Raw genomic sequence first — 27,158 nt, 5'->3', positions numbered from 1 at the left:
TCCCGTTCACAGGTCCATTATTATTCCCTTGTTGAGCTCGTGTCCCTTTAATAAAAGCCTGTTAAGTTTAACGATTTTTTGATGAAGCACTTTTATCCCACATAAGCCAGATTTAGCTTCTCCCTGGGAATTGTTTATGCGAAAAGTCCACTGTTTGATAATATTCACTTGATAATACCTAGAATTCGATAATGCTCTGCCACTTGGAAACTCAACTTCAAATATTGCATATGATCTTAGATGTTGTACATTTGGAGTTGGAAGGTTTAAGACAAGGTGAAGTGCTCCAAATTCTGTGTGATATTGAGCATGATTATGCTGAAAAGGGGAAATAAAGACACAGCAGATTGGATTGATGATAACAGTTGGATGGAATTAATGATGCTTCATGAATTGCCATTAAAAAGTTTGGTGATTTCATCTCTATTTCTTGGATCACAATATTTTGCGGGATCCCCATTTGAGCATCATTATGATTTTCTAGCCCACTAGAGGCGGATATTATCTTCTCCCTTTTTTGCTTTCGCTGCAAGAATCAACTTTCAGAAAGTATTCTATATGGGTTTGTATTCGATAGCAGATAGGGCCCGTATTTCTTATCAACTTTGAGAAAACTGAGTGGTCGAGATATTTAATTCCTATCCCTATTTTATGCCGTATTGATCAACCATTTGGTTTAGGTTGAATTTGAGTTGTGAGTATGAGTTATGAAGAATCTATTCTTTACCTTATGACATGCTACAATAAAGTAACTAGATGAAAACTTTTGTTGATTCTTGATCCTTTAGTTCTTTATCAAACATCAATCTTTTTGCTTAGAAAGTGATATACAATGCTGCAAGATAGTATCGGAGAGCTTTGCATAAGTATTTTCCCATTTCTTTCACTTATTATTACAATCCTTGTGATGAAATGATAAGTAATGAAGGTCCTTTATGTAAGGAAAAGTTGTACACCACTATGAACTATGAGTGCATGATAGGAAACTCTTCCAGGGTGCATTTATTTCTCCTTGACCTATGCTTGTGTGATTGCAAACTCCCCGACTTTCTTGGGCTTGTGGCAACTTTTCCTATAATTTTAGTAGGAAGCTTATCATATCAACAGTAAATTATCTTTAATTATGTAGTCAGCTGACAATGGTTTTATATCACTAGTCATTACATCGTTATTCCAGATAATCCAGTGAATTGTTGTGTCGAATTAATATGCCTTTTTGGATGATTATACTAATCCCAGTTCAACATACAGATTTACGGGTGAAACGCAACCAGGGTTGGTGGCTTGCAAGGATGCTGCAAAGAGATTGATTGATTTGGGATTAAAATTTATTCCAGTAGAAGATGCTGTCAGGGACACAGTGTTTAGCCTTAAAGCAAAAGGCTTCCTGGGGCAGGAAAAGCCATCATCTTAAACTCCTTTTTGGAGTTGGAAACTTGAGCATCTTTCAATTGTTTATTTGATATCATAATGAACCCCAATAAACTAATTTTTCTTTTGAAAGCAGTGCAATTGATTTCATCACAATACTTTGCTGTTACTGTTGGAGATCTGAAATTTAATTTGCATATACTTCATCTTGATAGTGCCAGGTCAATAGAAAATTATGAATAATCGAGTCACAGTTTACTAAGTTGTTTCTCACTCTTAATATTGTTTTGTAGTCGAGAAATTCATGCAGCACCATACTTGCCGTTGTCATGATCTGCAACTTGAAGGGCGTCGCACGAATGAGTCCAAGAACTCGTTTTACGAGTGCAGGAATATGGGCTCAATTATTTAGTCAAATTACTGTATATACAATTTCCCATGCCAGGAAGCAGAGAATGTATGGCTGAGTTAGCAAGTACAGATTGAAAGAACAGAGATTAATACTAAATTTTGTCCATTGTTGGTGGTTGTTTGGTGTGTTAATTCAGCAGTTTAACCTATTCCAGGCACGTGACCAAGGGGGCCTGAATGAGTGCTTTTGTTTCTGTTCTTGTCACCCAAAACCAGGCATGTTTTGGTAAACTATAAATGTGGACTGAGCTCTATTAGCCTGGCTTTTAGTTTCTTAGTCTTTTCTTCTCTGTTTATTCCTTAAAAACAAGAGAGAGAGAGAGAGAGAGAGAGAGAGAGAGAGAGAGAGATAGAGAAAGAGAGATTCTTGGTGTTTGAGAAGGAGATTAATAAGGGTTAAGAGGAGTGGGGAAGATGATGCACATGGAATGCTGTTGGCTTTTATGAGAGAGAAATGGATATAAAGACGTGCAGTTCTAATCATGGAGGGTTTTCTGGCATTGCATGTGCTTCTATCTTCTCGGCCCACTTCACATTATTTTACACACACCATCACCATCTTCTCTCCTACCTAGAATAATCTAAGACTTGTACTTTGTTTACAAACTCTCTCTCTCCATCTTCTTGCATATATATCACTCTCAATCTTTCAGTTCCCCAGCATTAAAGGAGCACCCCCCTCAAAACGTCGCAACGTGCCCAAAATGCGTAGCAGTCCCTCCACCTGCGGCCGATCCTGGTAAGCATGTCTCCCGCTCTTTATAATTGCTTAACGACTACTAATCGCAGCTGCAACATTATGATGATTATGGATTTGGTCGTTACAGGTCTATAAGTGAGGATTCCTTGAGAAGATACGTGTTCCACGCCAGTGAGAACTGCATTCAGGAATTGCTTTCGGCCTCAGATACCAACAGGGATGAGAGTTTTACTTTGAATGATGGCTGGAAAGTGGTTGCCATGGAGAACGGGGTGGAGATATCAAAACGTAGATCCGGATCACTTCACACATTCCGAAGTCGTCGGGTGCTGAAATCAGTCTCGCCCCAGCAGTTCATGACTGTGGCCAATGCAATTGATGCTGCAAAGGTCAGCAATTCACTGTTCAGCGCATTCCCTGGTTCTGTCTTAGTGCTACAAAAAACTAGCTCTGATAAACAATGATATTCAAGTTTTAGCAGGAGTGGGATGCTGATTTAGTGGAAGCCAACTACATCAAAGACCTTGAAGAAAACCTGAGCATCATCCGACTAAGGTTTGGAGAGAAATCCAAACCTTTATTCAGAAACAGGGAATTCATCGTCTACGAACGACGCGAAACAATGGACGATGGAACTCTGGTAAGCTGTTCCCGTCAATCTCCCAAGAACAAAAAAAGAATTTATTTTGATTTAATCGAATCACCTCCTAAAGAAACAACATAGTTTACGCGGAAAATGTTATGTACAGGTAGTGGCAGTGGCTTCTCTTCCAAAAGAGATAGCAGCTGGACTACATCCCAAGCAAAACAACTCAATAAGAGGGCTTTTGCTGCAGTCTGGATGGGTTGTTGAGAAGCTGGAAGATGATTCATGCATGGTTACTTACATAGCCCAAGTAAGCAAAACTTCAATCATCCACTTCCTTTTAATATGTTTGGTTTTGCATTTCTGTTAATGCAAAATGAACAAATAAGCAAAAACATACACTCAACTGTGTGTTCAGACATCAAGAAAATGAAAACAAACAAATCCTTGGACTTCTTTCTTAAATCTTTAAGTTTCATCAATGAATTTTGATTTTTAATTTATAATTACTGGGGTTTGTTTGTTTGTTGCAGTTGGATCCTGCAGGATGGCTACCCAAATGCTTTGTGAATCGTTTCAATACAAAGTTGGTTATGATAATTGAAAACCTTAAAAAGCAGGTGCTGTCATGTCCCACCACTGCTGCTACATGATTATACTTTTGTATAAAGCAAAAAAAAAAAAAAAAAGAAAATAGTTATTAATATATTACAAGAAATTAAGTGACCAAATATATAAATATATAGGTTATTACATGTCATGATTATCTCAACATATTTGAATTGTCATGATTCTATTTTTGATATATGGGTTTTTTCCCATAAGTTAAACTACTAATATTCAAATTTCATAATGATGCAAAGTGATGGAGCTGTATTATTCAAATTTCATAATGATGCAAAGGGATGGAGCTGTATTTTGCCTCTTAATCTTTTGTCACTTTCCGCAGTTTTGATTGGAAACTGGTTTAAATTAAAGCACATAATTAGTAATTTATCACATTGGTGGAATTCTTACCAATATCGAGGTTTTATATATATATATATATACTTATTAAAAATATAAATAGCTTTGGGAGTATTTTATTATTATTATTAGTTTTAAGTACAATGCCAATTTGATATTATTATGTAAGTGAATATTATACTAATTGTTATTATTATTATGAAATTGGAAAAATATTAATCCAAGTTTAACAAGTGAAAATTGGCAAAATAATAATTCTTGAATAGATTTGACAACTAAGCAAAGGTTATATTAATTGTTTATTTCTTAAAATTTTACATGTCAGTAAATGAAATTAATTCTAAAATAATAGGCAGAATATTGTCGATAAAAAAAAAATTAACAAAGAAACTTGATAATAAAATACAAGACAAGTTTTATTCCAAAATGGATATAAATGTGAAGCAAATATATTTACATGTATATAATACCTTATCTATGTGTAAAATTATAACAAATAATATGATAGTAGCATATAACTATTAATTTTTATACTATTTTTTATTACTTATTAAAATTTAACAAAAATAAATTAGAAGTGTTTTTATATTTTTTAAATAATTAACTATTTATTTATTTTTTAATTTGAACACAAACTTCAATTTATGGAATATCGAACCAGAATATGGAAATCAAATTGATTAATTCAGATCAATATATAGTAGCATTTTGGCATATTGGATTTTTGATTTGATTATATTCAATTTCAAGGAATTAAGTCATTAGTATAAAAAAGTGGACTTGATAAATTCATAAATAACTTTACCTGATAATTGAAAATAATTAATCTTCATATTGTCTCAGCCCAATAAAAATTTCAATTTCTAACTGTTACGTCATAAATTATATAATATATAAATAAATTCAGACTTGACCATAAAAAATAGGGTAAATTCTCTTACGAAGTTTGTCATAATTGTAAATACTTATTTTTCGTTTGAAAAATTATAAATATCCCCTGAAATTAAAATATTCCATTGTGAGGTATTTATAATTTTAGTGAGGGTATTTGTAATCTTGCAAATAAGAAAAAAGTATATGTAATTATGACAAACTTAAAGAGAGTCTACTGTAAATTACTAATAAAGCGACCACAATCTCAATGTAGAAAAGTAATTTTCATTTTGAAACGCTCTAAGAAACATATGGGAATAACAAACTTGGGACTGCAAAGCTGAATAAAGGGTACAATTAAAAGTTTATGTATCTTTTATTTTTCTTTTTTATTGAGGTCAACATTTTCTATGCAAAACGAAAACCCTAATTGAAGGGGTACAATTGTAAAAAAAGAATTCTTGAAGGAAGTATAAGTGTAATTTTAAAAATTTCTTTAGAAAAAAAATATGATTTCACATTTTTAAAAGGGGGTTTAAGTGCAATAAACTCTTTAAAAAATTGAGTTTTGTTTTGAAACACTCTTCAAAACCGAAAATTATACTCAAATAAGGTTTGATCGAACCAAACAATCCCTTCTAATGTGATTTATCATTTTTCTTGAATTGTACAGTAATCACATCACAAGTATATTACATTTGGTAGATAATTAGTTTTAAACTGACCAATTGGTCCAAATTAGAATTTCCCCCACAATACATACTGCAGTAATTAACGTGGAACTAAGAAGAGTAAACATTGATCGTCTAGGATGCCCCCGTTGCTGCACCCAAATAGGCCCTTTAGGCTTTGCAAGACTTACTAACCACTGCAAAGAGCAGCACACTTTACTCCAGTTGGATCGATCTGATCCAGTCATCGGTGCTCATATTAATGTGACTGATTTATATGGACCTCAACACTATAAGTATCTCAATTCTTCATGTCATGGATGTACTATTGACCGCATTTATTTCACTACCTTTGACACTTGTGTCGAAGGACTTCAAGAATCAATCACACTACCTGAGATCAACGAGATGACCTTTACCTATGAAAGTGAAGTTTACAATTATATGAACTGGGCCGTGCTGCATGAGAAAGGGGCGCTGGCACGACTGATCTAACGATCAGCATCCGGTTGAACAAGAAACTAACACGAAGACTATTTCATCCATACAACAGCAATACCACGAGAGCTGGGAAGTCATGGATAAAATCCTCTGGAAGAGGAACATACCAACTTTCAACTGTGTAAAATTTGATTTTGAAAAGAGCGAGTAAACTTAGTTTGGCTGTTCCTTTGATGGAAGTACAGGAATCTCCTCTACATCATCACTAGGTTTAATTTCTTGACCATATCTTTCATTGCTATATTCATCCTGTGGAGCAGAACAAACCTGATCCTGGAGTTTCTCGTTGAATGATGATATTTCATTTCGTTCAGACTGTCCCGAAGAGAGATTCTGATTAGGCATGAAGCGACCTTCAAATCTTGTTGAGTATCCACCCTTAGTGGAAGAGACACTCTCAAAGTTTTTATCTCCCTCATCCACGGATGAGGGCACAGTTAGCATTCTGAAAGGTTGTCCGCCGTGTCTAGTCTTCACTTTCCTGCGCCACCCGTGAAGTGATTTCCTCACATTTTCAGATATTATGGTTTTCTTAAACTTCGACCCCATCTGCAACAATAAAGTTCGAATTATGGGAAAAGACAGCGAGGTTAACATCCAAAGACAACAGAGAGCGTAAGTTGCCCACCATCTCTTGTTTTACCTGAGCAACAATAACATAGAGAGGGAATGTAATAAAGCTACACCAGAACTGGGAGACGATCCTGCACGAAAATTGACTGAACTCACAAATTGATCTTTCTTTTCTAGCACAGGTTGCTGAGTAGATCAGTGAAAATGCATACCCAAATATCAAGCGAGTAATAAGGAAAGTGCGATCACCGATGAAACACGATGAATCCTTTATTTCCCACTGGAAAAATTCCAATCAAAGGACATTAAAAAGAAAGAACATAGAAAATGATTAACGGATGAGACTAGTTAACTTTCATGGGCTTAATTACCAATTACTAGAACCCTATACCGAGCTTCTGAAGTGAAATACTTCTGTTTTTCAAAATTAAATACAGCTAAGTATTTTATAGGGATCAACAAAGTCTTACCATAGACCATATGTATGTCGCCATTTCAAATGCGTTCTGCAATACCACAACAACAGAAATAATGAAATGGTTGTTTATCTGTTCCTAATCGAATTTCAAAGTATCAGGAAAGCTATCTAACCTGAAACAATATAAATTGTATCAACCGAAGAAGAAGCCTCGGGTTGCCAAACCAGAACAGCTCATCCCTTAGGTTGAACTGTTCAAATCCTGTCCAATGACTTGAATCTACAACTTCAACAGCCAGCTTTACAACTATGCGATGCAGTTTTGTACCGACCAGGAGGATCAACTGCTTGAGCACAATTGAAGTAAATGATCAAGAAATGTGAGCAATAGATAGAAAATCGTACAAGGAAAATCTGAAGGATAATGAAAATACTGTTAACTTTTGAAGGTTAATCAGAGAAAAACTAGTTAAAAACTTACAATAGCAGGGAGGAAAGAAACCCAGAAATATATATTTGTTCCTGAGGCCAGAAACTATTATATCTTAGAACAGTAATAACAAGAAGAAAGTCTATAAATGTTTAGAAATAAAATTCAACATGATTTAACTGGAAATTGCACTATGTACGTTAATTTTAATAAAATTGCTTTGATTTATAAATGTTTTCTTCAAATTTAATCACTGCCTTCTGCCGATTTTGATTGTCAAAGGGGAAAAAAGGTCCTGCTACAAAGACAGTCCATGAGACTCATAACACAGGAATTATGAGCCCACATGCATACAAAGGAGTCATATATTTTATAGTTTGCTATATTCTATTATCTTCATCTTTAATTCAGGTGTCTCAAATTGTTAAAAAAGAATAAAGGAAGTACTTGTTTTTAAAACCAAACCCTGCTTATCTGTAACAAGGGAATAAAGTTTCTTCAATCACTTCAATTTCAAAGGAGAAGCTTCAAACCTAGGTCCATATCTTACTTACTCGTTCAATCGGTGCACATAGACATGCAAACTAATCCTCATGCCAATTCATCAAGGGAGGTTTAATGTTTCCATAGAAATGTCGTTTATCACGATAAATGATGAGATAGAAGCACGTTTAAACTCTCTCCTACAGATTTCTTGCAAAAACACTTTTAGTTACAAGAATTACCATGAAAGCCTAGAACAATGCAGGTAATAGCAAAAATCCAAAGTGGGATACTGCAAAAGAGGGAAGGAATCGTTAGACTCTTTCGTTTAGTATCTAAGGTTAATGCAGGTTTAGACACAGCAGATTGTTGAAACTTCATGGATGTACTTTCTTTATTGAATACGATAAACTAAACAGATCCACAGCAGAGACAAAGCAATAGAATCCGATGAGATACATAGCATAGTCTAAAGTTTGAGAAACAACTCAGAATTAAACAAAATAGTACAAAGATTATGTGTTATATACATGGTAAGACAAGAGTGTAATATTCTAAAGAGAGAGCATAGATTTGGATGTCTTCCCAAATGAAAAGAACTATTTTTATCTAGAGGTCATTCAAAGTAGTCCATTGCCGGATACTAAGCCCACCAATTTGAGAAAAGTTGCAGCTTTAAGAGTCAAAAGTGGTTGTCGTCTTGCCATAGGCTGATAGAGAGTGAAGAATACAAAGAGGATACATTCAAGAAATAGGTACACAGCTCTATCAAAAGCTCGGATTTCATGCCTCGTACAGCTCCATCTAGAGCCAGATTTTATAACTCATACAGCCTTGACAATTATTATCTATATTTTTGTAAATACTTTATTCATTAGGATATTCTAGCTCAGACTATCATTAGACATATCAATATATTGTTTTACTAGGAGCCTAAACCCAGCTTGTACTCTTGATATGTAATGGAAATTCTCTGCTGAAAGAAAATACACATTTCTGCTCAAAGTTGTCTAAGTTTGTCAGTTCGTCATGTGTTAGAGAGTTAGTCGTTGTAATGCCACAATAAGATTACTTTGCCCCTTACTGTATTACACAACATAAGGAAACCTAGGAATTTGGCAGTAAATAGACCAAGAGTTGTTGGTTGCAAGGTATTACACACGAGTTCCCTCCCTATTTGAGAAGGGAATGTGTATACACATGTAGTCCATTCGCGTCATATGACTGACTCAAACCTATGTATAAAACAAAGAAAAATCATCTCTAGTTAGTGGCATAGTGAGTAATGGGTAACACTTGGTAATGCATGCAAGATTGCATCACAAACACGAAATGAATTGAATAACATTCTGTGAAAAATATTAAAAAGCAGAACCATGATTTGGTACCTAATGCCAACAATATCTCGAAATTCTTCCTCCATACTTCGAAGCATGTAATTGTGGAAATCATAAGTAAAAGGTAATTGATGAGTCTGCAAAAGATATCAATACGAAGAAAAAAACATTATACTTTCACTTGGTAACAATAAGCAGTAATGCAAGTTCTGGCAAAACGAAGTCCACTCCAAAGTCACTTTGTTATATAACTTCTTAACCTATAACTCAAAAGTACATCGACATATGTATCTTTGTCATCAGTGGAGTGTTTCTAGAGAAGTCGTAACTCGTAATCGAAACTCTAATAGCAGGCCCTTAAATGACCATGCTGTTATTTCTTATCATTATAAGTTCAAATAGTCAAAGTTCTGAAAGAATTGCTTGAAAATATCTTACTAGGATTAAAAAATGATTGATGAAGAAGTTAAGGAGACAACTTACAGTAAGGAAGCCTAGTCGCAGGGCCGTGTAATCTGCTTGGTTAATTGAACTCCAGAATTGGCGGCTGAAACAAAGCTGTGAACAAAACAGTTCGTGAAAAGTTCAAGAGCCAAGATAAACACAAAAGCATACAAAGGAAAATGATGAAACCGAATTATGCCTAAAGCGTATGAAATAGGAAAAAGAAACCAAAAAAAAATTTCCCAGCTGCAAAATGGCCCCTGGAATAAATTGGTCATAAAATGTGCCAAGGTCTCTATATCTTTCGATATTACATTAAGGATGAATTAGAGCACATATTAAGTATGTAAGATAATTGATCACTGGAAGAGAGATGTTATTTAATATTTTCTGACTGAATTTATCACCTATCAGTTGCTGTGATGTTTTACTGAAGTTGATTTTCTATAATTATCTAGGCAGAAACAAGACCTAATAATAAAGACAACTCTATATGAACAGGTCTGATCAGAATGCATCAAGAAAGTCTTAATTCACCAGTTATTTGGTCAGACCTATGATACTCTACAGGTGGGCATACCAGCCAAACAAGAAGTCTGTGTTGACTCCATGGATGAGAAGTGTGATGAGATATAAAAGTTGTTAGGCGCTTCATTCTCACACCACCTTTTCCCCTGTCTTCAGGAGCTGTATCACATATTGCAAGGAAACAAGTTGTAAATATTCATTGTAAAGATAAAATTGCTGGGGACAAAAATTCATAAGAATCAAATCAATCACCAGCAGAAGTATCTGTTGTTAGCAAGCCCCGAAGAGCCATTGTCTTGGCATGGTTTTCCCATGTCCTCCAGCTATATATCTGCATTAGTGACAGCAAGTTTTGAGCGTGCTGGGGCAATATCTAATGTGTGTGCAACAAGAAGTAACCATAAGCTGAAATATTTACCTTGATCAAGGCTAATGCAACAGCTAAAAAACTATAGGAGACATGGGTAATGCCCAGAACAAACAATAAGCGATGAAGCTGCTCAAGGCTCTCATACGAAGCAAACGGTTGATGGTCCTGTGAGAAGAGCTAGATGTTGAACATTTTCCTTCTAAACTGAAGCCAAAAGTTTAAAAACAAAAAGTGAAGTATTTGATATTTCTATTTTGCTACACAACATTTGTTGAGGAAAACTTGAGTATGAAGCCAATATTGCTCTTCTGAATGCTACAAAATACAAGTTAGTGCATCTCCGCTTCTTCCTAGGGATGCAAATGAGTCGAGCCAACTTGTAATCCTAGTAAGTTTGCTTGCTCTAGAGCTTGACTTGTCCTTGAGCTTTTCGAGATTGAGAGGAGCTTACTTGAGGTCGAGCTCGGCCAGCGCCCAACTCGGGAGTTTTTTCCTATTTTTTAGATATTACATTTTTATTATTATATAAAATGTTATATATAATATAAATACTATATCAAGTAAATACACATAAACTAATATAAATCAGTCAACATTAGATATTTAAAAATCTTATGCAGTAATCAGTAGTAATAATCAGATTTTTTCTGAAAATTATGTAAGATGTATCTAAAAAATGCTAAATCAATGCATATTATGTCACTCCAATTTTGGAAAAATATTTATTTAAGTATAACAGGTTTTCATATTTACCTAATCATTATTCAAGTATTAACAGGTTTTCATATTTACCTAATCATTATTCAAGTATTAACAGGTTTTCATATTTAAGTATGCATATATGATTTTTATTATCTATGTGAATATCAATTTTCAGTTCATTCTCATCTTATTTCTATGAATCAATCATCTCGATAGTTTTTATAGGCAATTGTTCATATTTTTTCCTATAGTCCAATCCAAAATACTTTTGCAAATAAAACTTAAAGAATCAGATATTCTTCTAAGTATTAACAGGTTTTCATATTTATGTAATCAGTATTTAATCTATGAACATATGTATATATGTAATTAATTTAATAAAATTCTCTGTAAGTTTGTGTTTAAGGAATACCTAGCTTTTCTAAGTATGAGATACTGAAATTGCAATTATTTTATCTTAAAAATTTACTTTCAGGTTATTCTCATTTTATTTCTAGAAAATATCTCTAGTGTTTATATATGCATTTGTATCATATACATTATTACTATCAACTTTTTACATGATATAACTAAAAAAAAGAAAAAGAAATTCTCCGGACAAACTTATTGCAAATGACATATTATAATATATACTTTTTCATTTAATAAATGCGTAACTGTACCAAGTTGTGTATGTATGATCTAATGCATGTTTCTGAATATTTACTAAATATGTTGCTAAATATAAACTAATAGGTATTATGTATGTAAAATAACAACAATTACAAAATTATGAGTTAAATTAATTCACTGACACCTTTTACTTACTGAATAAGTAATTAATAAATTTTATTCACATATCATTATCAACATCTAACTTAATAGGGAAAAGTATTATTTTAGTCCACTAAGTATGCTTAATTTTAATTTTAGTCCGATAACTATGTTCATTTTTGTTTAGGTCCAGTAACTTAAGAAATTACTTACTTTTAGTCATCTGGAAGATTTTTGGACAATTTTATCCCTATACAACTTTTGAAAGGCAGTTTTCGTCCATATGCATTCATATGGGTAAAATTGTCCGAAAATCTGTTAGAGGACTAAAAGTAAGCAATTTCATTAGTTACTGGACCTAAACAAAAATGAGCATAGTTATCGGACTAAAATTAAAATTAGACATACTTAGCGGACTAAAATAATACTTTTCCCAACTTAATATTTGTTACTATCCTAATTTTTTGAGAATATCTTTTTACAATAGAATTTAAAATACAAGTATCTTTTGTTAAACTAATATTGTTTATAAAGATTTGCTAAGAAAACTAAATGGTTTTAATTAGTTTTTTAGTTCAAAATTATTATGTTTCTTTCTTTTATGAACGGGCTCTATTCGAGCTCGAGCTCAAACTCAAGCTCATGTATGATTTCACTCTTCCGAGCTCCAACACTGGCCATCAGAACAAAGCTTATTGAACTCGAACACACCATCAATTGTGACACGACTCACTTAATTATGGACATGCACAGCATCGTACACGTCTCATGTCAGTAACAATGTCCGACGAGTGTCCGACAAAATAGACGTTATATTTTCAAGTGCCGGTGCATTTTAACGGAGAATCTATGCAACAAAATACGCTAAGAAAAGTACTTAAAGCTCGTATAGTACTACAGTTTGAATATGTTCAAAAAGGAAAAACCAGCTTATTCCAGATAGATGATAAGAACTTGTAAGAAACAGGAGAACTGATTAAAACCATTGCTACTGCATGTTCTTGAAAGACATTATCAGCCTTCACAAAGCATACCTGGGGACAAAAACCTTGATGCACGTCTTCCAACAAGGATCGCGCAGTGGAGGAGTTCAAATGATTAGACCTTAAGTCAACAGCTTGATTCTCAAATCCTTCATGCTTCACATAATTACTAGCCACACATGGATAGAACCGGCTACTCACTGCCGATGACTTGACACAAATTTTAGCCACGAAAACGATCCAATGACCCATCAGCAACGACAGAAGTCCAAACACCATTAGCTCTGAGTTCAAACCAAAGAAGAACTAAGCTCATAGAATCAAAGAATTCAACTTTCACCAAAGACACCAACAAAACAAACAAACCAGAGAAGACCACACCTCTTCTTACCTTCCTTGATCTTGTCCAGTGCAGCAAGAAGTTGCTTCCTTTTAGTCCTATCTAACCACTGCCATACAACACCACAAACAAAAAATCAACAAAATTTTCGAGAACCCATGTTGATTTTGAACCATTTTCAACAAAAACTCCAAGAAATCCAACATAAACACAAATCAAAGAGGGATTTCAACCTTCCCAAACTTCACTAAACCTCCATGAATCAGAAACCCAATGGTAACCATAAATGTGATGACAGTGGCAACAGCCCAGGTGGGCGTTTCAGCCAAGGATCGTCCTTCCTCTTCCCTACTTCCCATTGCAATTCCAACCAATAACTCAAACTTTAAGCCAACATCAAACCCTCAATCGAAGTGAAATCTTGAGCCCAGGTGGGTGTGGCAAATGGATTCCAAAACAAACAAGGAGAAAAGGGCGAGGACTGAGGGAGGAAGCCATTTATGGAGATTTAATTAATTAATGTGTTGTATTATGTATGTTTGATTTGGTATGACAGAGGTGAGAGGAGACCATGTCGTCGTATATGGCATTAAACATGCGCTGCATGGAGTGCTATAAAAAAGGGAAGCAAATGGTCCCATGTTCATTAAGGTGTGTTAGTTGGATGCGTTGTTCTAGCGCTGGAGTTGAACACCTAGCTCAACTACCTTACATTTTCCACCATCCTGGATTTGTTCTACAGGGCTACACTTCCCCAGAAAGCAATTCCCCAGGACTTTGGTTCTATTGATTGCAAGAACATGTTGGGATTAGGTGATATTTGTTCTTGTATTTGTTATTCTTATGGATATTTTATTTCTCTCTACTAATATAAAAAGAAAATAACCTCTGCAATCACTCTACTCACAACAATCACAAAAATAAATCAATTATTTTTTCTTTTTTTTAATGTAATGTATATTTATATATTTTACTTTGATTTATAATATATTTTAAAAAAATAAAGACAAATTTGTTATGTCAGTCACAAATAATATTCCACAACAGCTAAGTATATAGAATAAGGACAGTTTTACCTACAAACATACAGCAATTGATGACACCATTATACCAAATTTAATACTAATTATATTTTTAAATATTTATACCAATATAATTGCTTATTTATTACAAATGGTCCACATCATCTTTTAGCCGTTAATACACTATCATATTTATCTTTAATTTATATTGTATCTATTTGATTATTTGCTCACAAATATTGCGTGCCCTGATGGCTAGTAAAAAAAAATTACTTTATCACTCACTGATCGATTTGTGTCACTGCAAGACCAAATTTCAGAATATCAATTATTTTTTTAAAGATCGATGATAATATAATTTATTTATTTCTTTCAAATAGTCGATATAATCTTTACACCCCTATCACTACAATATTTATCCCCAATTGGATTTATGTTGATGACTTGAGCAACTTTTATTCATATAGTGATTTTTATGTTTAAAACCTCTGTCATGTCAATTTAATTGTATTCACACAAGTATTACGTGTGTTATGAAAGCTAGTAATTTTCAAACTTAGACGGATAAGTGTTACAATTGACAGAACAAAAGGAGGGCATTTCTTTTACCCATATTATTATGTTATTAAATAATGAAAATATGAAAAAGAAATCGTAAATATATAAGGGGTTTAGCAAAACTAGTTCAGTAAATATTGAACTGATAGTTTTAGTTTTATAAATCTTAATTTAGCGACAATTTTAATTCTTTCAACTAATTTGAATAAGATAAATTAACGATTAAGGTTTTATCTGTCAATTAGACTCAACTAAAACACGTAGCAATCTATGTAGATGCAGGACTAGCCAAATGAACATGAACTCTCTCTCCTCTCTCTCTCCTCTCTCTCTCTCCTCGTCTTGTTGGCATTATAGAATCATATATACATACATATGCATGGAAAATTTCTACTCGAATCAGATTTGGACGAACCAAATCAATTTCAGAGGAAGTATATTAGACTTGTTGTGTAGTGTCACTTTCCTTAATCACACGACAAGTTGCAATTGATTCAGATTCTGTCAAGCCCGATTTGAGTTACAATTTTCCCATATGCGTGCCATATTTAGGCCTAATTCCCAATTTGAACAACTAATTTTCAGCCAATTTTGACCAAAAGCATTAAAATTGTTATTAAATCGAAGTTTATAGAACTAAAATTATTAGCTCAATACATATGAATTTATTTTAGTAGACCAATTTTGTAATTGTACTTTGAAAATATATGTATGCATTCAAATAGATAAGAATAAAAAAACTGGGAGCTTTATCGACCGGGCTGGCAGCAGGTCAATTTTTTGCAGACAATGTGGGATTTGATTATTAAAGAATAATTATTCTGAAAAAAAATAATTGATTACTCAATTATATCGAATAGGACAGTTTTGGTATAAATATTAATAAACATTGGAAGAACTATCAAATTCAACTAAAAACCAACACGTTTGTATCAAATGATACTAGTTTTTAGGGTTAATTGTATTTAAATCCCATTACAATTGAGTCTCTTGATGTTTATCGTAATTATAAATACCATTTAGTTATTTAAAAAATTATAAACACTCTTTTGAAATTAACGATCGTTTAATAAATAGCCTTACAAGCAAGAGGGTATCTATTAGACGGCTTTCTAATAGGTGTTTTTAATTTTTCAAATAATATGATGAACCAGTTTGTTGTACTCTATCATATCATAGACTCTACCAAATAATAAAGATCTGCCAAACATTTCACTGCGGTATTGGAAATAAATGAATTTCATTTAATATATAGACTTTGAATTTAATATTGTCAACACCCAAAAAGATGCTCATAAATTAATTAAGCTTTCCCAATTCGCCCAACCACTCTACCCTGATCTATTCACTCATAGTCTTTAGGGTTATCTAAATATTTTTATTGTAAATTTAAAAGTTGACTAAAAATTCTTTTTTATTTTAAAAATAGGTTAAAACTCCCTTTTTGTTTTCGTAAATCTAATTTAATTGCTCCTCTCCGTTAAATATAACTAACGGCATTAATATTTATACAAAATAATTGTTATACCCTTACTTAATATATATTATTTTTTATTTTAATAATCGTTGATTCTTTATTGATTATAATCAATTAATTTTAACCGTTTAATCATAAATTTAAAAAATCATCAAGGGTTTATATTTTACTACTTTTAAATATAAATTATAAAAAATATTATTTTTTAAAAAAATAAATTAAATAAAATTGACCCTCATCCCCTAACCCCGCTGCCCTCTCAACAGTCCACCTCCCTCCCACAACTCCTCGGCACCTCACACCGCCCCCCCGCGACGCGACCTCTCCACCCCCCATCCCCACCTGCAAGAGGGGGCGATGGCGACAGCGACGGTGATGCAGTCAACCCCCGAATTTGGGTGACTCGTCGTAGCTTCCAATCTGGGCGACAGCGGCATCCACCCTTCCTATATTTTTTTGATAATTTTTGAATTTTGAATTTTAAATTAATTAAAAAATTATATTAAATAATTAAAAATAATTTATGTTAAATATCATTAAAAGAAAGTTTTAATTTCAATTTTAATAATTATAAAATTATTTAAATTTAAATATAATTTATCTAAATGCTTTTAACTAAAGAATAATTTAAATTATTAATATATATAACTTTTATAATTATTTACATTTATATTAATTAAGATATTTTAAATTTGAAAAATGAATTTACTATATTAATTTTATACTTTGATGTTAATTTAATATTTTAATTTAAATTATAAAACTTAAAAAAATTATATTTTTCTTTCATACTTTTAAGTAAATATATTTAAAAAATACTTTATTTTTTAAATAGATGACAATGCAAAAAAAAAATCTCTCAAAACATGTAAATATATAAACACCATAAAAGTATTTTAGTCAAAAGCACCAACAAAATAAGTTTAAAAACAGCTAAAAAAACACCCCTAAACGCACAATGAGCGCGTGTAGTGCACCTTCCGTTAATTACTAACGAAATGGATACTTTTTGTTGAGTTTTACAAAATTTCGAGGGTTTTTAGCCATTTTAAAAATACAGAGAGTATTTTAACTATTTCAACAAAATACATAAGATAAAATACATTTTAGCCCATCTTATATATACACATAGGTATAAAACTTAGCAATATCTTTATTTCAATATAAAATATTAATTTGCAATTAAAAAATAAATAAAACTGCGATTACACGGTCAAACTATTGAAAATGGAATAATATTATTAAATTATAATCACGAGAAAATAAAATAATCTAAAAAATAAAAATACAATTAATGTTCTTATTATTGTCACATTTCTTAATTACTCCATGTGCCCAAAAACAAAAAGTTGCCTAGTTCACATAGCGTTGATTATTGTCACATATAGGATTCCATATTCTAAAAGTCTATGGTTGCAATTCATATATTTTGAATAAATTATATCAATCTCGCGTAAGGTTATGTCTAATTACAAATACTCTTCTTATAAGAAGTGTTTACGTAATCTTTCGTTTCTAAAAAAAAATTATTAATTTATACACTTACAATCTCATAAAATGTACTTGTATTCTATAAAGGGCGACAAATATTTTGATAATTAAACCTAATTTCAAGAATAATATCAGATATAAATTACTCCGTTTATTTATTTTTGGTCAAAAGAGTTGAATTCTTGAGAGGGCTGAGGAATAATACGTTAAAAGCTAATCCAAGTTGAAGTGATAGGTGCATTATTAAAGGGCATTTGGATCTAAAAATTTCAAGATCCTAGATTGAGAGTTGCATAAGATAATCAGACTTGGAACGCCCAAACCGGCGAGCTACACGCCTAACACTCTCTCTACCAACTCTACCACATTAATTGCCCCTTCTTACAAGATTGTATCATACTCAAACAAACATGTGAACAAGTGCCTATACCAAACCAAATGTCTATAAAATTGGATAAATTAGATCCACTCTCCCATTCTTAATACATTTATACCAAAATTATAATTACACCGATTCAAGTTTGTTCCATCTTATATGTAGCTACGTTTGTTGGGAATTCGATAATTTTAGATGTGTTGTTTTAAAAATACCCTTTATGAAAAATTAAAATGCCCTTTTGGGCCATACTTCAGATAAAGTATCAATAGTCACTTTACTGCTATAATACTAATTTAAAGTGAAAATAACTATACGAGGATAATGTAAGATGTTATTATCTCTTTTAGGCTGCGTTTTTGTCGTTCCATCAAATTTTATTTTATATTTTTTTTCCCTTTTTGAGAAAGTACAAGTGGATTCAAATACTTTTACACTTTTTTTGGGGGTTAGTGATTGTAATATTCGATTTTTAAAAGAGTATATTTATAATTATGCCAAATGTTAAAGCGTGTGTGGATGTAATTTATACAAGATTCGTATAAAGTGGAAGCTGCATGCAGCATACTGTGTCATTTCTTCCTTCTCTCCAAGACTCTTTCCATAATTCTTGTTCTATATTCTCTTCTCTTGCTCGCAGATGAGGCCTGCCTTTCATCCAAACAAGTCCTAAAAGTAAATCAGAACTTGTTTCAAGTCTCTCTGTGTGTGTGTGTGTGTGAGAGAGAGAGAGAGAGAGAGAGAGAGAGAGATGGGAAGTGAAGAGTCCATATCCAGAAAGCATTCATGCCAACACAATCAAATGAAATACAAGCTGAAGATACTAATGCTCATTGTACTTTCCAACCTTCTCACCATATACATCTTCACAGGGCCTTACTCTTATATGCACTATCCCATTTCAAGATTTTCCCAACTCTCCACCTCCCCTGTTTTTGATTCCACCACCCTATTGCTCAAGCTCAATTCGACACGAGACGAACTCATTGCCAGCCGCTCTCAGATTGCAGACTTGCAGAAGGAACTCAGGTCAGCTCACTCTTTAGTCGAGGAGCTCGTTGTTCAACTCTCCCGCCTCAATGGAGCCATTGATCAAGCCTCTAACCCCACAAAGTTTACTTACAATGATCTTCTTGATGATGTATCTGATGAGGCTAAGCTCGCCATTGGCCCTCACAAGCTTCCACTAGGATACACTCCGAGAATGGGGTCGGATGAAGTCTACTCTTCGGTTGGAGGGGGTTGCTTGAAGCATAAAGAAGACTTGAGGAAGTATATGTCATATCAGGTTGGAGGAGAGTGTCCTGTTGATGATGTTTTTGTGCAGACTCTCATGCTTAAGGGCTGTGAGCCGCTTCCTAGACGGCGGTGCCACCCCAAGTCACCGGCTAATTATGTCGAGCCAACTCCATTGCCGGAGAGTCTGTGGTCTATTCCACCAGATTCAAGCCTTATTTGGGACCCTTACACCTGCAAGAACTACACATGCCTAGTGGAAAGAAGGAAGGCTCCAGGGTCCTATGATTGCAAAGATTGCTTTCACTTAGAAGGAAGGGAGAAGATTAGATGGCTTTTTGACAATGGCGGGCTGGATTATGGAATTGATCAAGTTCTTGCCATGAAGCCACCAGGAACCATTCGGATTGGCCTGGATATTGGAGGCGGGTCGGGGACTTTTGCTGCCAGGATGAAGGAGAAGAATGTGACCATTGTCACAACGTCGATGAACTTTGATGGCCCTTTCAACAGCTTCATTGCATCACGGGGGCTGATCCCGATGCACGTTAGCGTTTCACAGAGGTTTCCATTTTTTGAGAATACTTTGGATATCGTCCATTCAATGCATGTGCTCAGCAACTGGATCCCTGATGCTATGCTTGAGTTCACTCTGTATGATATATACAGGGTGCTGAGGCCTGGGGGACTGTTCTGGCTGGACAGGTTTTTTTGCTTTGGCTCACAGCTGAATGCTACTTATGTACCAATGTTTGATCGTGTTGGATTCAGAAGACTAAGGTGGAATACTGGCATGAAGTTGGACCGTGGCATTGATAAGAATGAGTGGTATTTCTCTGCTGTGCTGGAGAAGCCGATGACTTGAGGTATCAAACTCGTTGCTGACTTTCTCTAGCTCATAGTGATCTACCGAAATAACCACGTTCAAAGACCTCACAGTCAAATGAGGGGAATCAGCTTTCAGACGTTGCTTTCCTGGGATTGGAAAGGTCTGAGAAAGGTCAAATTTTTTAAACTGTAGCCATGTTGTTTTGTATTGTATGGAATTTTGTTTGTTGTTCTTGAACACTGTCACCTGAAAACATATTAGTTCTTCAATTTACAGCAAATATTGACTAAGAACTTATATAAACAAGATAACCTGATTAGTAGTTGATCATCAATCATTCTTTCATATTCTTGTCTTTTGCTAAATCAATATTTCAGATACACCGAATAAGAAACCTAGTAAAAAATGACTTCTTTGCACAAGAAATACAATCATTCACTCATCAAATGACTACAGCAGTTTACATGTCTTTCTCTTTTTCACATGGCATTCTTTTCCTAGGCTCTTACATCCAAAACATGCCCAATTCTCAACACATTGATCCAAATAGAAATTTACAACTTAGTTCATCTCATCATGAACCAACCCTACTTAGGTTCCAACTTTGGAGGGAGATAACCCCCACTGTAGGCAAACATACTTTCGTTACTGTAGGGATGGTTCAAACCTTTGCTTTCCTCTTCATAAGTTGCTGAAGTTGATGCAGATTCAGCATTAGGATTCAGGCCTGCAATTTCCATGATTCTCTCTATCTCTTTAACCACCTCACTCATTGTCGGCCTGTTAATGCCTGATTCTTGAACACACCTCAGAGACAGATCAACAAACTTCTCTATACTTCTTGACGACATACCTGAAGCAACTATTGGATCGAGAAAGGCCTGAAGGTTATACATATCCTTGGTCATATCCATTGCTTGCTTCACTTCTCTAACAATGTATTTCCCCTTCTCGATAGGACTTCTTGAAGTCAAGAGTTCCAGTAGCAATACGCCAAAGCTATATACGTCGCTCTTCTCAGTCAGTTGCTGTGTCATGTAATATTCAGGATCCAAGTATCCCTGATTTTGGAAAAATCGAATGACATTTCTAAGTATTGATAATCATCAGAAAAAGCTTCCTGCTATAGTTATTTGAGATTTCTAGTGCAAAACCTCAAGAACTAACACATAATTCTTCACATGAAAAGGGCAAAACATGTGGAGATCAAGAGATTGCTTTAAAGTTATACTTACCATTGTGCCTTTGACTTGAGTGGTAACATGACCCCTTTCAGATTCACCCAGAGGCTTAGAGAGGCCAAAATCGGCTACTTTAGCATTCAGGCGTTCGTCCAACAAGATATTGTTTGATTTGATGTCTCTGTGTATGATGGGAGGGTTCGCAAGGTCATGCAGATATTGCACCCCTCTGGCTGCTCCAAGAGCTATTCGGAGTCTCCTCATCCAATCCAATCTAATTCCTGATCGTCCTGAAAAGGTATCACTGAACTTGTGACATTTCTATGGGGCAATTACAAACAACCGAGATCACAAACTATAATCCATTCACAAAGTCTGCCTGTTAAAGTTATAAACTTGAAAATGAATGTATGTCTTCCTCCCATTCTGTCAGAAAGGGACCATTCTGTTTAGGTACACCCGAAGACAGGTGGTCTTTATATAGCTTGTAAGTTCACACATTCTTCTTTCCAGCTAAATTCTTTGTAAAACAAAGGGTAACTTCCAAATTTAACGGGTGAGACAGAGATTTCCCATATTGCACATGTACTAAGATCACCACAAAAGACTATTTATCAGATATAAGTATAGAAGGAGAGGGAGTACCTGAAAGACTATCCTTCAATGTGCCATTCGCAATGTACTCATACACCAGCATTTGTTCACCATGCTCGAAACAAAAGCCTACTAGACTGACAACATTCTTGTGATGAACCCTTGAGAGGAGCTCAATCTCAGTTTTGAACTCCAGACCACCCTGCATGGATCCTTGCTGAGCTCTTTTAATGGCAACCAGTTGTCCGTTGGAAAGAATTCCTCTGTATACCTGAGAAACACACCCAAAGATCAATTACAGACTGCTCAGGTCGATTGAATAACTCAGAAACATCTCTAACACCAATAGATGGTCTGATTCTAACCTTTCCATAGCCACCGCTTCCTATTTCATTGGTTTCTGAAAAGTTATTTGTGCTTCGCTTAAGTTCTTCATATGAGAAACATCTTGCTCCTTTCAACTGAGGAACACCACCACTGTTTGTGTTTGGGTCCCAGGATGCTGCAAGTATGAATACGTTGGTGACACGGCTGCTGAGGTATTTAACAGAAGTTAGGCTAAGATTGAGTCTCACACATACCAAACGGATCACTCTTCTTGGCTTCTGTTTCAGCTCTTTTCTTCTGGCGGAAAGCGTAAAATCCTGCAAGGAGTAGCAACAAAACAAGGACCGTACCACCAACTGCTGCTCCAATGATAATGCCAGTGTTGGATGACTTGTTTGACCTCTCCGTCCCACCTGAAGGATGACGTGACAGTCAACATGAAAACAGAAGTTAATAGGCAGCAAGAAACGAAAATTTTTTCTTTCAAATTTGCCCTTAGGAGAGTTCACCTGAAAAGTATGGATAGCTGTTGCCAATAAAGAAAAAGGGTCCAAATGCAGGTGGTGGCTTGAAGGTTTGATTACTCAGCATAAATCCAATTTCAGAAATTCCTGTGTGATTGAAGTAATCTTGACCAGAAGGGAATATTTGCAGAGTCACATAAAGGTAGTCATCTAAGTTCTTTGTTGGATTACTCAAAGAAACAGAATCCACGGGCATGCTATGAGACCGGAATGTAACCATCAATGCCTGCTCAAGAGAGGCAAAAATACTCGAGTTTCTGTAGTTGGAAAAGGAAGGAGCCCGGAAAAAGAGTGTACCCATGTAGGGATATGCACATTTGCAGCTTGGGCTGGAAATTTTATTTGAAGTGCAGGAAAGAGGCGTGCAGTTTTCAGCTGGCGTCGAGTACGATGAATTAGACTGCCGAGGAATGCTACAGAAACTCTGTGTTGATCCACCATTACATATTGGATTATCTACAAGGCTGTGTATATGGACCAAAAACAAGTGACGTTTCAAGAAAAAGAAGTCTCAGCGATACTTATAACAATGAAAAAGTACAATGACAATGAGGTCACCATTTCATCTAAATGAAGTAAAAAGATTTAGAGCAGTGAGTGTTTACATGATTTGAACACTGTAACCAGCTTGCAGAGTGAAGCCTTGGATGGAGTTGTTTTGTAAATCAATCAGCTGCAGTTGGTTACTGTAGTTGGAGCCAATATTCAAGGTACCGTTGATCCGATTGTTCTTCAATGCACTGATCGCAGAGTTAACAGGAAGGAATGAAAATAAAGAAACTAGAACCAGGTGGGGTTGTGAGCTTGTCTAGAATGGGTTTCCGTACATGCCGTCAAAAGAAATAAAGTTCACTTACACAGTTTGCAACTGGAAAAGGCTAAACAAAGCAACTGGAAGTTGCCCCTGAATGTGTGTGTTCTCCATTATCCTGCAAGTTCAGAGGTAATATCAGGTTATAAATAACATAAAAAACAGCTCCTCTTTAGGCACACATTCATACAGTGACATACAGTGAAGTCAAGGACTGCAAAGATGAAAACCATGGTGGAATTTCCGTTGCAGCAAATGAATTATTGCTCAAATCCCTGCAAAATTTTAGTTAACAATATATTATTACTCACTGTCTATGCTGAATAAACTTCTTCATTATACTAAAGTCTATGTCACCTACACATAGTTGAGGGAATTCATGCCAGTTAGGTTTGGCAAAGGTCCAGCCAACCTGTTATTTGCCAAGAACCTGAAAATGTTCGATCAGATGTGTGTTTTACTCACAAAGTAGGTGCTGGATGTAACAGTCGATAGACAGGCGTAGAAATAAAGCACTGAATTACTCGTTTATTCTCTACTTACAGCTCCTGGACGGAGGTGAGGTTATTGAGGTTTCGTGGAACTGGTCCAATTAAAGAGTTCCTGTCAAGCCGCCTGCACTAAATGAAATACTTTTCATGCACATTCTCTGAAGCCCGAAAAATGTTGATGCAGTAAACGGGATAATGTTACTTACACAACCTCCAGAGTCTGCACGAACCCAAGTGTGCTAGGGATGCTTCCAGTCAGCTGATTGTTTTCAAGAAGTCTACTCAAACAAACATTATTAAGACAAAGCTAAACAATTTGGTATGCGTTCTCAGTTGAAGTAATGGATTTTCCATATCATTCAGTTTAAACATATTTAGAGGTACTTACAAGTGTATAAGAGTCAATTTTGAGCTGAAGAGGTTGGGAGGTATTTCACCAGACAACTGATTATTTCCAAAATGGCTGCATAAGATTAGCAGGATGAGTTAATACAGCATTAACCATATCAAACTCATAAAAGCAAGTCGATGTTAACGTGAAAAAAGAGTATGCATACAAGTGCTTTGTTTTGACAAGCATATCAAGACCAGGTGTACTTCCATCAGAGACAGGGATCTTTCCACTGAGCTTATTATCGGCTAAATCCAGCCAATAAAGATTCGACAAGTTACCAATGGTAGGTGGTATCTCTCCGACGAACTTGTTTGAATTAAGCGACCTTTACCGGAAAGAATAAGATCATTAGACTTGCAATGCCAAAAGATTACGATTAGAAGAGTGTAACTTCCAAAACTCAAAGCATTAGCGTTTGCAGTCGTGCTACTACAATGCTATTAAACTGTCATGTATTCTTGCATGGGTAAGACTAATGTTTAAACATTAAGCATGAAAGATGGAACACCGGGGTTCTTACAGGTATACCAGCTGTTGTAGAGATCCTATTGAAGGGGGTATCTGACCAGAAAATCCACAACCAACAAGAATTCTGCTATGCAAGTAGGGAGAATTCCTTAGAATATGTTTATGATTTGCGTCAACTGGTTCATTAAAATGTTGCAAGATTTCTTACAGGCTTGTTAGCTTCGGAAAATTTCCAATTGCCGATGGAAGAGGTCCTGTCATACCTTCGTTATATGATAGATCCCTGTACAGATAAGCTAATTATCAAGAACTAATATCGCAATAGAGGAAAGTTGCAAACAAACTGATAGGCACCGAGCCCTCTCTAAAACAGATATAATAACCAACTTCGCAAAACAGGACACCTTCCTCCATGCAGCAATAAAATTTTGACAGGAGAATAGAAAACCTACAGGGTCTGCAACTCAGCTAGTTTTGCAATGTCTGAAGATAGCTGACCGCTCAAATTGATGCTCGCTAATGTGCTGAAATTTGACATGAAAGCGTTAACGATAAAATGATATCATAGTTTGTTTTCTTGAAGTACTGTGAATACTAGCAAAAGTACTTACATGGACACAACGCGGTTGTTAATGCAGCTAATCCCACTCCAACCATCTCCGCAAGGATCAGCCCCTGACCAGTTTGGTGGAACATTATCCCATATGTCTTTCAGAGATCGCAACGCAGCAACTGTGTATCAGATAAAATAGTTTCTTTTAATTTACAATAGGGTTACATCATGAGCCGGCTGACTACAAAATTTGTGGTTAGAACTACTCAAACACTAGCAAAATTTATTTCAGACTCCACTACTGTCGGAATATCTTATTTTGAGAGCCACACAGAAATACCAGCATAAATTATTAGAAAGACAGCACATTGATGCATGAATTTCTTGAGAAACTGCATAGCTTCTAATTTCAACCACTTTATCAAGCTATCATGTCGAAAACTTGAAACCAAACAGTAATTCAGAAAATAATTGAATATCTAGAACTGCTGGTCATTACTATCATACGTAGTAAAGATCGGCAGTAAGGAAGAGACCACCTTGGAGCAAGAATCAGCAAACTTACAGTCATATGGATCTGTCCATGCTGCAAGAACTGAAACTTGGACCAAAACAACCAGCAGAGACAGATGAATTCTCCAACTCATCATTACTCAACAGACAACCATAATCCTATAAACAGTAGAGTTCAAAAGCTCGAACGATGTGTATAGCCTCAGGAGGAGAAACCTTCAAGATGGCACCTGCTTCACAACATTGACTTGTCTCCAGCTATCCAGAGAGTTGAATGCAAATAATACCTTTCTCCCCACCAACTCATTATCAAATATCTTACCAATTACCACTTGATTTAACAAAGATTGCTGAAAATGTCTAAGAAAACATATTCTATTTGTTCACACCATGATGCTACATTTGAACTTCCTAGATAAGGTTACATTGTTTATTCCATGTTCAAGAATTTGAACAAAACAGGGGCCCCTATCATTTTCCTCCTTCTTAGCCAAACATTCATCTCCTTCAACCTGTCATAAAAGGCAGCCAGTTTTGGCAGGCTTGTAATATTTGAGACAACATGCAGAATAAAAATAGAATTTGCTCAGCACAAATGCTGATTTAGTATGAAACTTCAACTCATGTACATGATTACATTAATAAGACCTTTCAATCCCATTAAAGGTTCTTTCAAGAAATCCAATTCTTGGGTCATTTTCTGAGGAAATATTCCACACAAGTTGACTGATAAGCGCATTATAAAAGTTAAGCACCACACGCCTTTAAGGCTTGGAAGAAATATATAAATGGCAGTGGGTGAAAGACCGAGTTATTATAACAGCACTCAGGTCAAGACGTGCTAATATCTAAATTTCAGTGTGTGTGTGTGTG

General features: G+C 34.9%; 5 protein-coding genes across 5 annotated transcripts in view; 3 read left to right on the top strand and 2 right to left on the bottom strand.

Moving 5' to 3' along the window:
- LOC105169032 (cinnamoyl-CoA reductase 2) overlaps positions 1-1,591 on the top strand; it is a gene marked incomplete in the record, with an annotated part of 4,764 nt that extends 3,173 nt beyond the window's left edge. The window contains 1 exon segment of the mRNA XM_011089290.2: positions 1,252-1,591. Within this exon segment, the coding sequence (XP_011087592.1) occupies positions 1,252-1,414 (163 nt within the window).
- Positions 2,135-3,879, top strand: LOC105169033 (PCTP-like protein). The gene is made up of 5 exons (XM_011089291.2): positions 2,135-2,521; positions 2,610-2,871; positions 2,964-3,122; positions 3,232-3,378; positions 3,602-3,879. The coding sequence occupies exons 1-5, from the start codon at positions 2,487-2,489 to the stop codon at positions 3,719-3,721; spliced, it is 723 nt and encodes a 240-aa protein (XP_011087593.1). The 5' UTR covers positions 2,135-2,486; the 3' UTR covers positions 3,722-3,879.
- Positions 5,596-14,083, bottom strand: LOC105169031 (MLO-like protein 4). Its single transcript, XM_011089289.2, has 15 exons — positions 13,674-14,083; positions 13,492-13,549; positions 13,152-13,384; positions 10,711-10,827; positions 10,545-10,623; positions 10,345-10,451; positions 9,804-9,878; positions 9,372-9,457; positions 8,226-8,275; positions 7,552-7,592; positions 7,244-7,414; positions 7,123-7,158; positions 6,865-6,932; positions 6,723-6,783; positions 5,596-6,628 (listed from the first exon to the last, which is right to left on the bottom strand). The coding sequence occupies exons 1-15, from the start codon at positions 13,797-13,799 to the stop codon at positions 6,233-6,235; spliced, it is 1,704 nt and encodes a 567-aa protein (XP_011087591.1). The 5' UTR covers positions 13,800-14,083; the 3' UTR covers positions 5,596-6,232.
- Positions 18,865-20,666, top strand: LOC105169030. Its single transcript, XM_011089288.2, has one exon. It carries the CDS (start codon positions 19,116-19,118, stop codon positions 20,463-20,465), a length of 1,350 nt encoding a protein of 449 aa, XP_011087590.1. The 5' UTR covers positions 18,865-19,115; the 3' UTR covers positions 20,466-20,666.
- On the bottom strand, positions 20,840-26,942 carry LOC105169417 (probable leucine-rich repeat receptor-like protein kinase At5g49770). The gene is made up of 19 exons (XM_011089809.2): positions 26,338-26,942; positions 25,831-25,951; positions 25,672-25,743; positions 25,428-25,502; positions 25,272-25,343; positions 24,915-25,076; positions 24,746-24,820; positions 24,564-24,635; positions 24,410-24,481; positions 24,228-24,296; positions 24,067-24,141; positions 23,913-23,984; positions 23,661-23,795; positions 23,041-23,519; positions 22,786-22,944; positions 22,570-22,706; positions 22,256-22,475; positions 21,665-21,900; positions 20,840-21,490 (listed from the first exon to the last, which is right to left on the bottom strand). The coding sequence occupies exons 1-19, from the start codon at positions 26,420-26,422 to the stop codon at positions 21,017-21,019; spliced, it is 2,862 nt and encodes a 953-aa protein (XP_011088111.2). The 5' UTR covers positions 26,423-26,942; the 3' UTR covers positions 20,840-21,016.

This window comes from Sesamum indicum, linkage group LG8 (assembly GCF_000512975.1).
Source record: "Sesamum indicum cultivar Zhongzhi No. 13 linkage group LG8, S_indicum_v1.0, whole genome shotgun sequence".
NCBI classification, from domain to species: domain Eukaryota; kingdom Viridiplantae; phylum Streptophyta; class Magnoliopsida; order Lamiales; family Pedaliaceae; genus Sesamum; species Sesamum indicum.
This window is presented reverse-complemented; position numbering and strand designations above follow the sequence as displayed.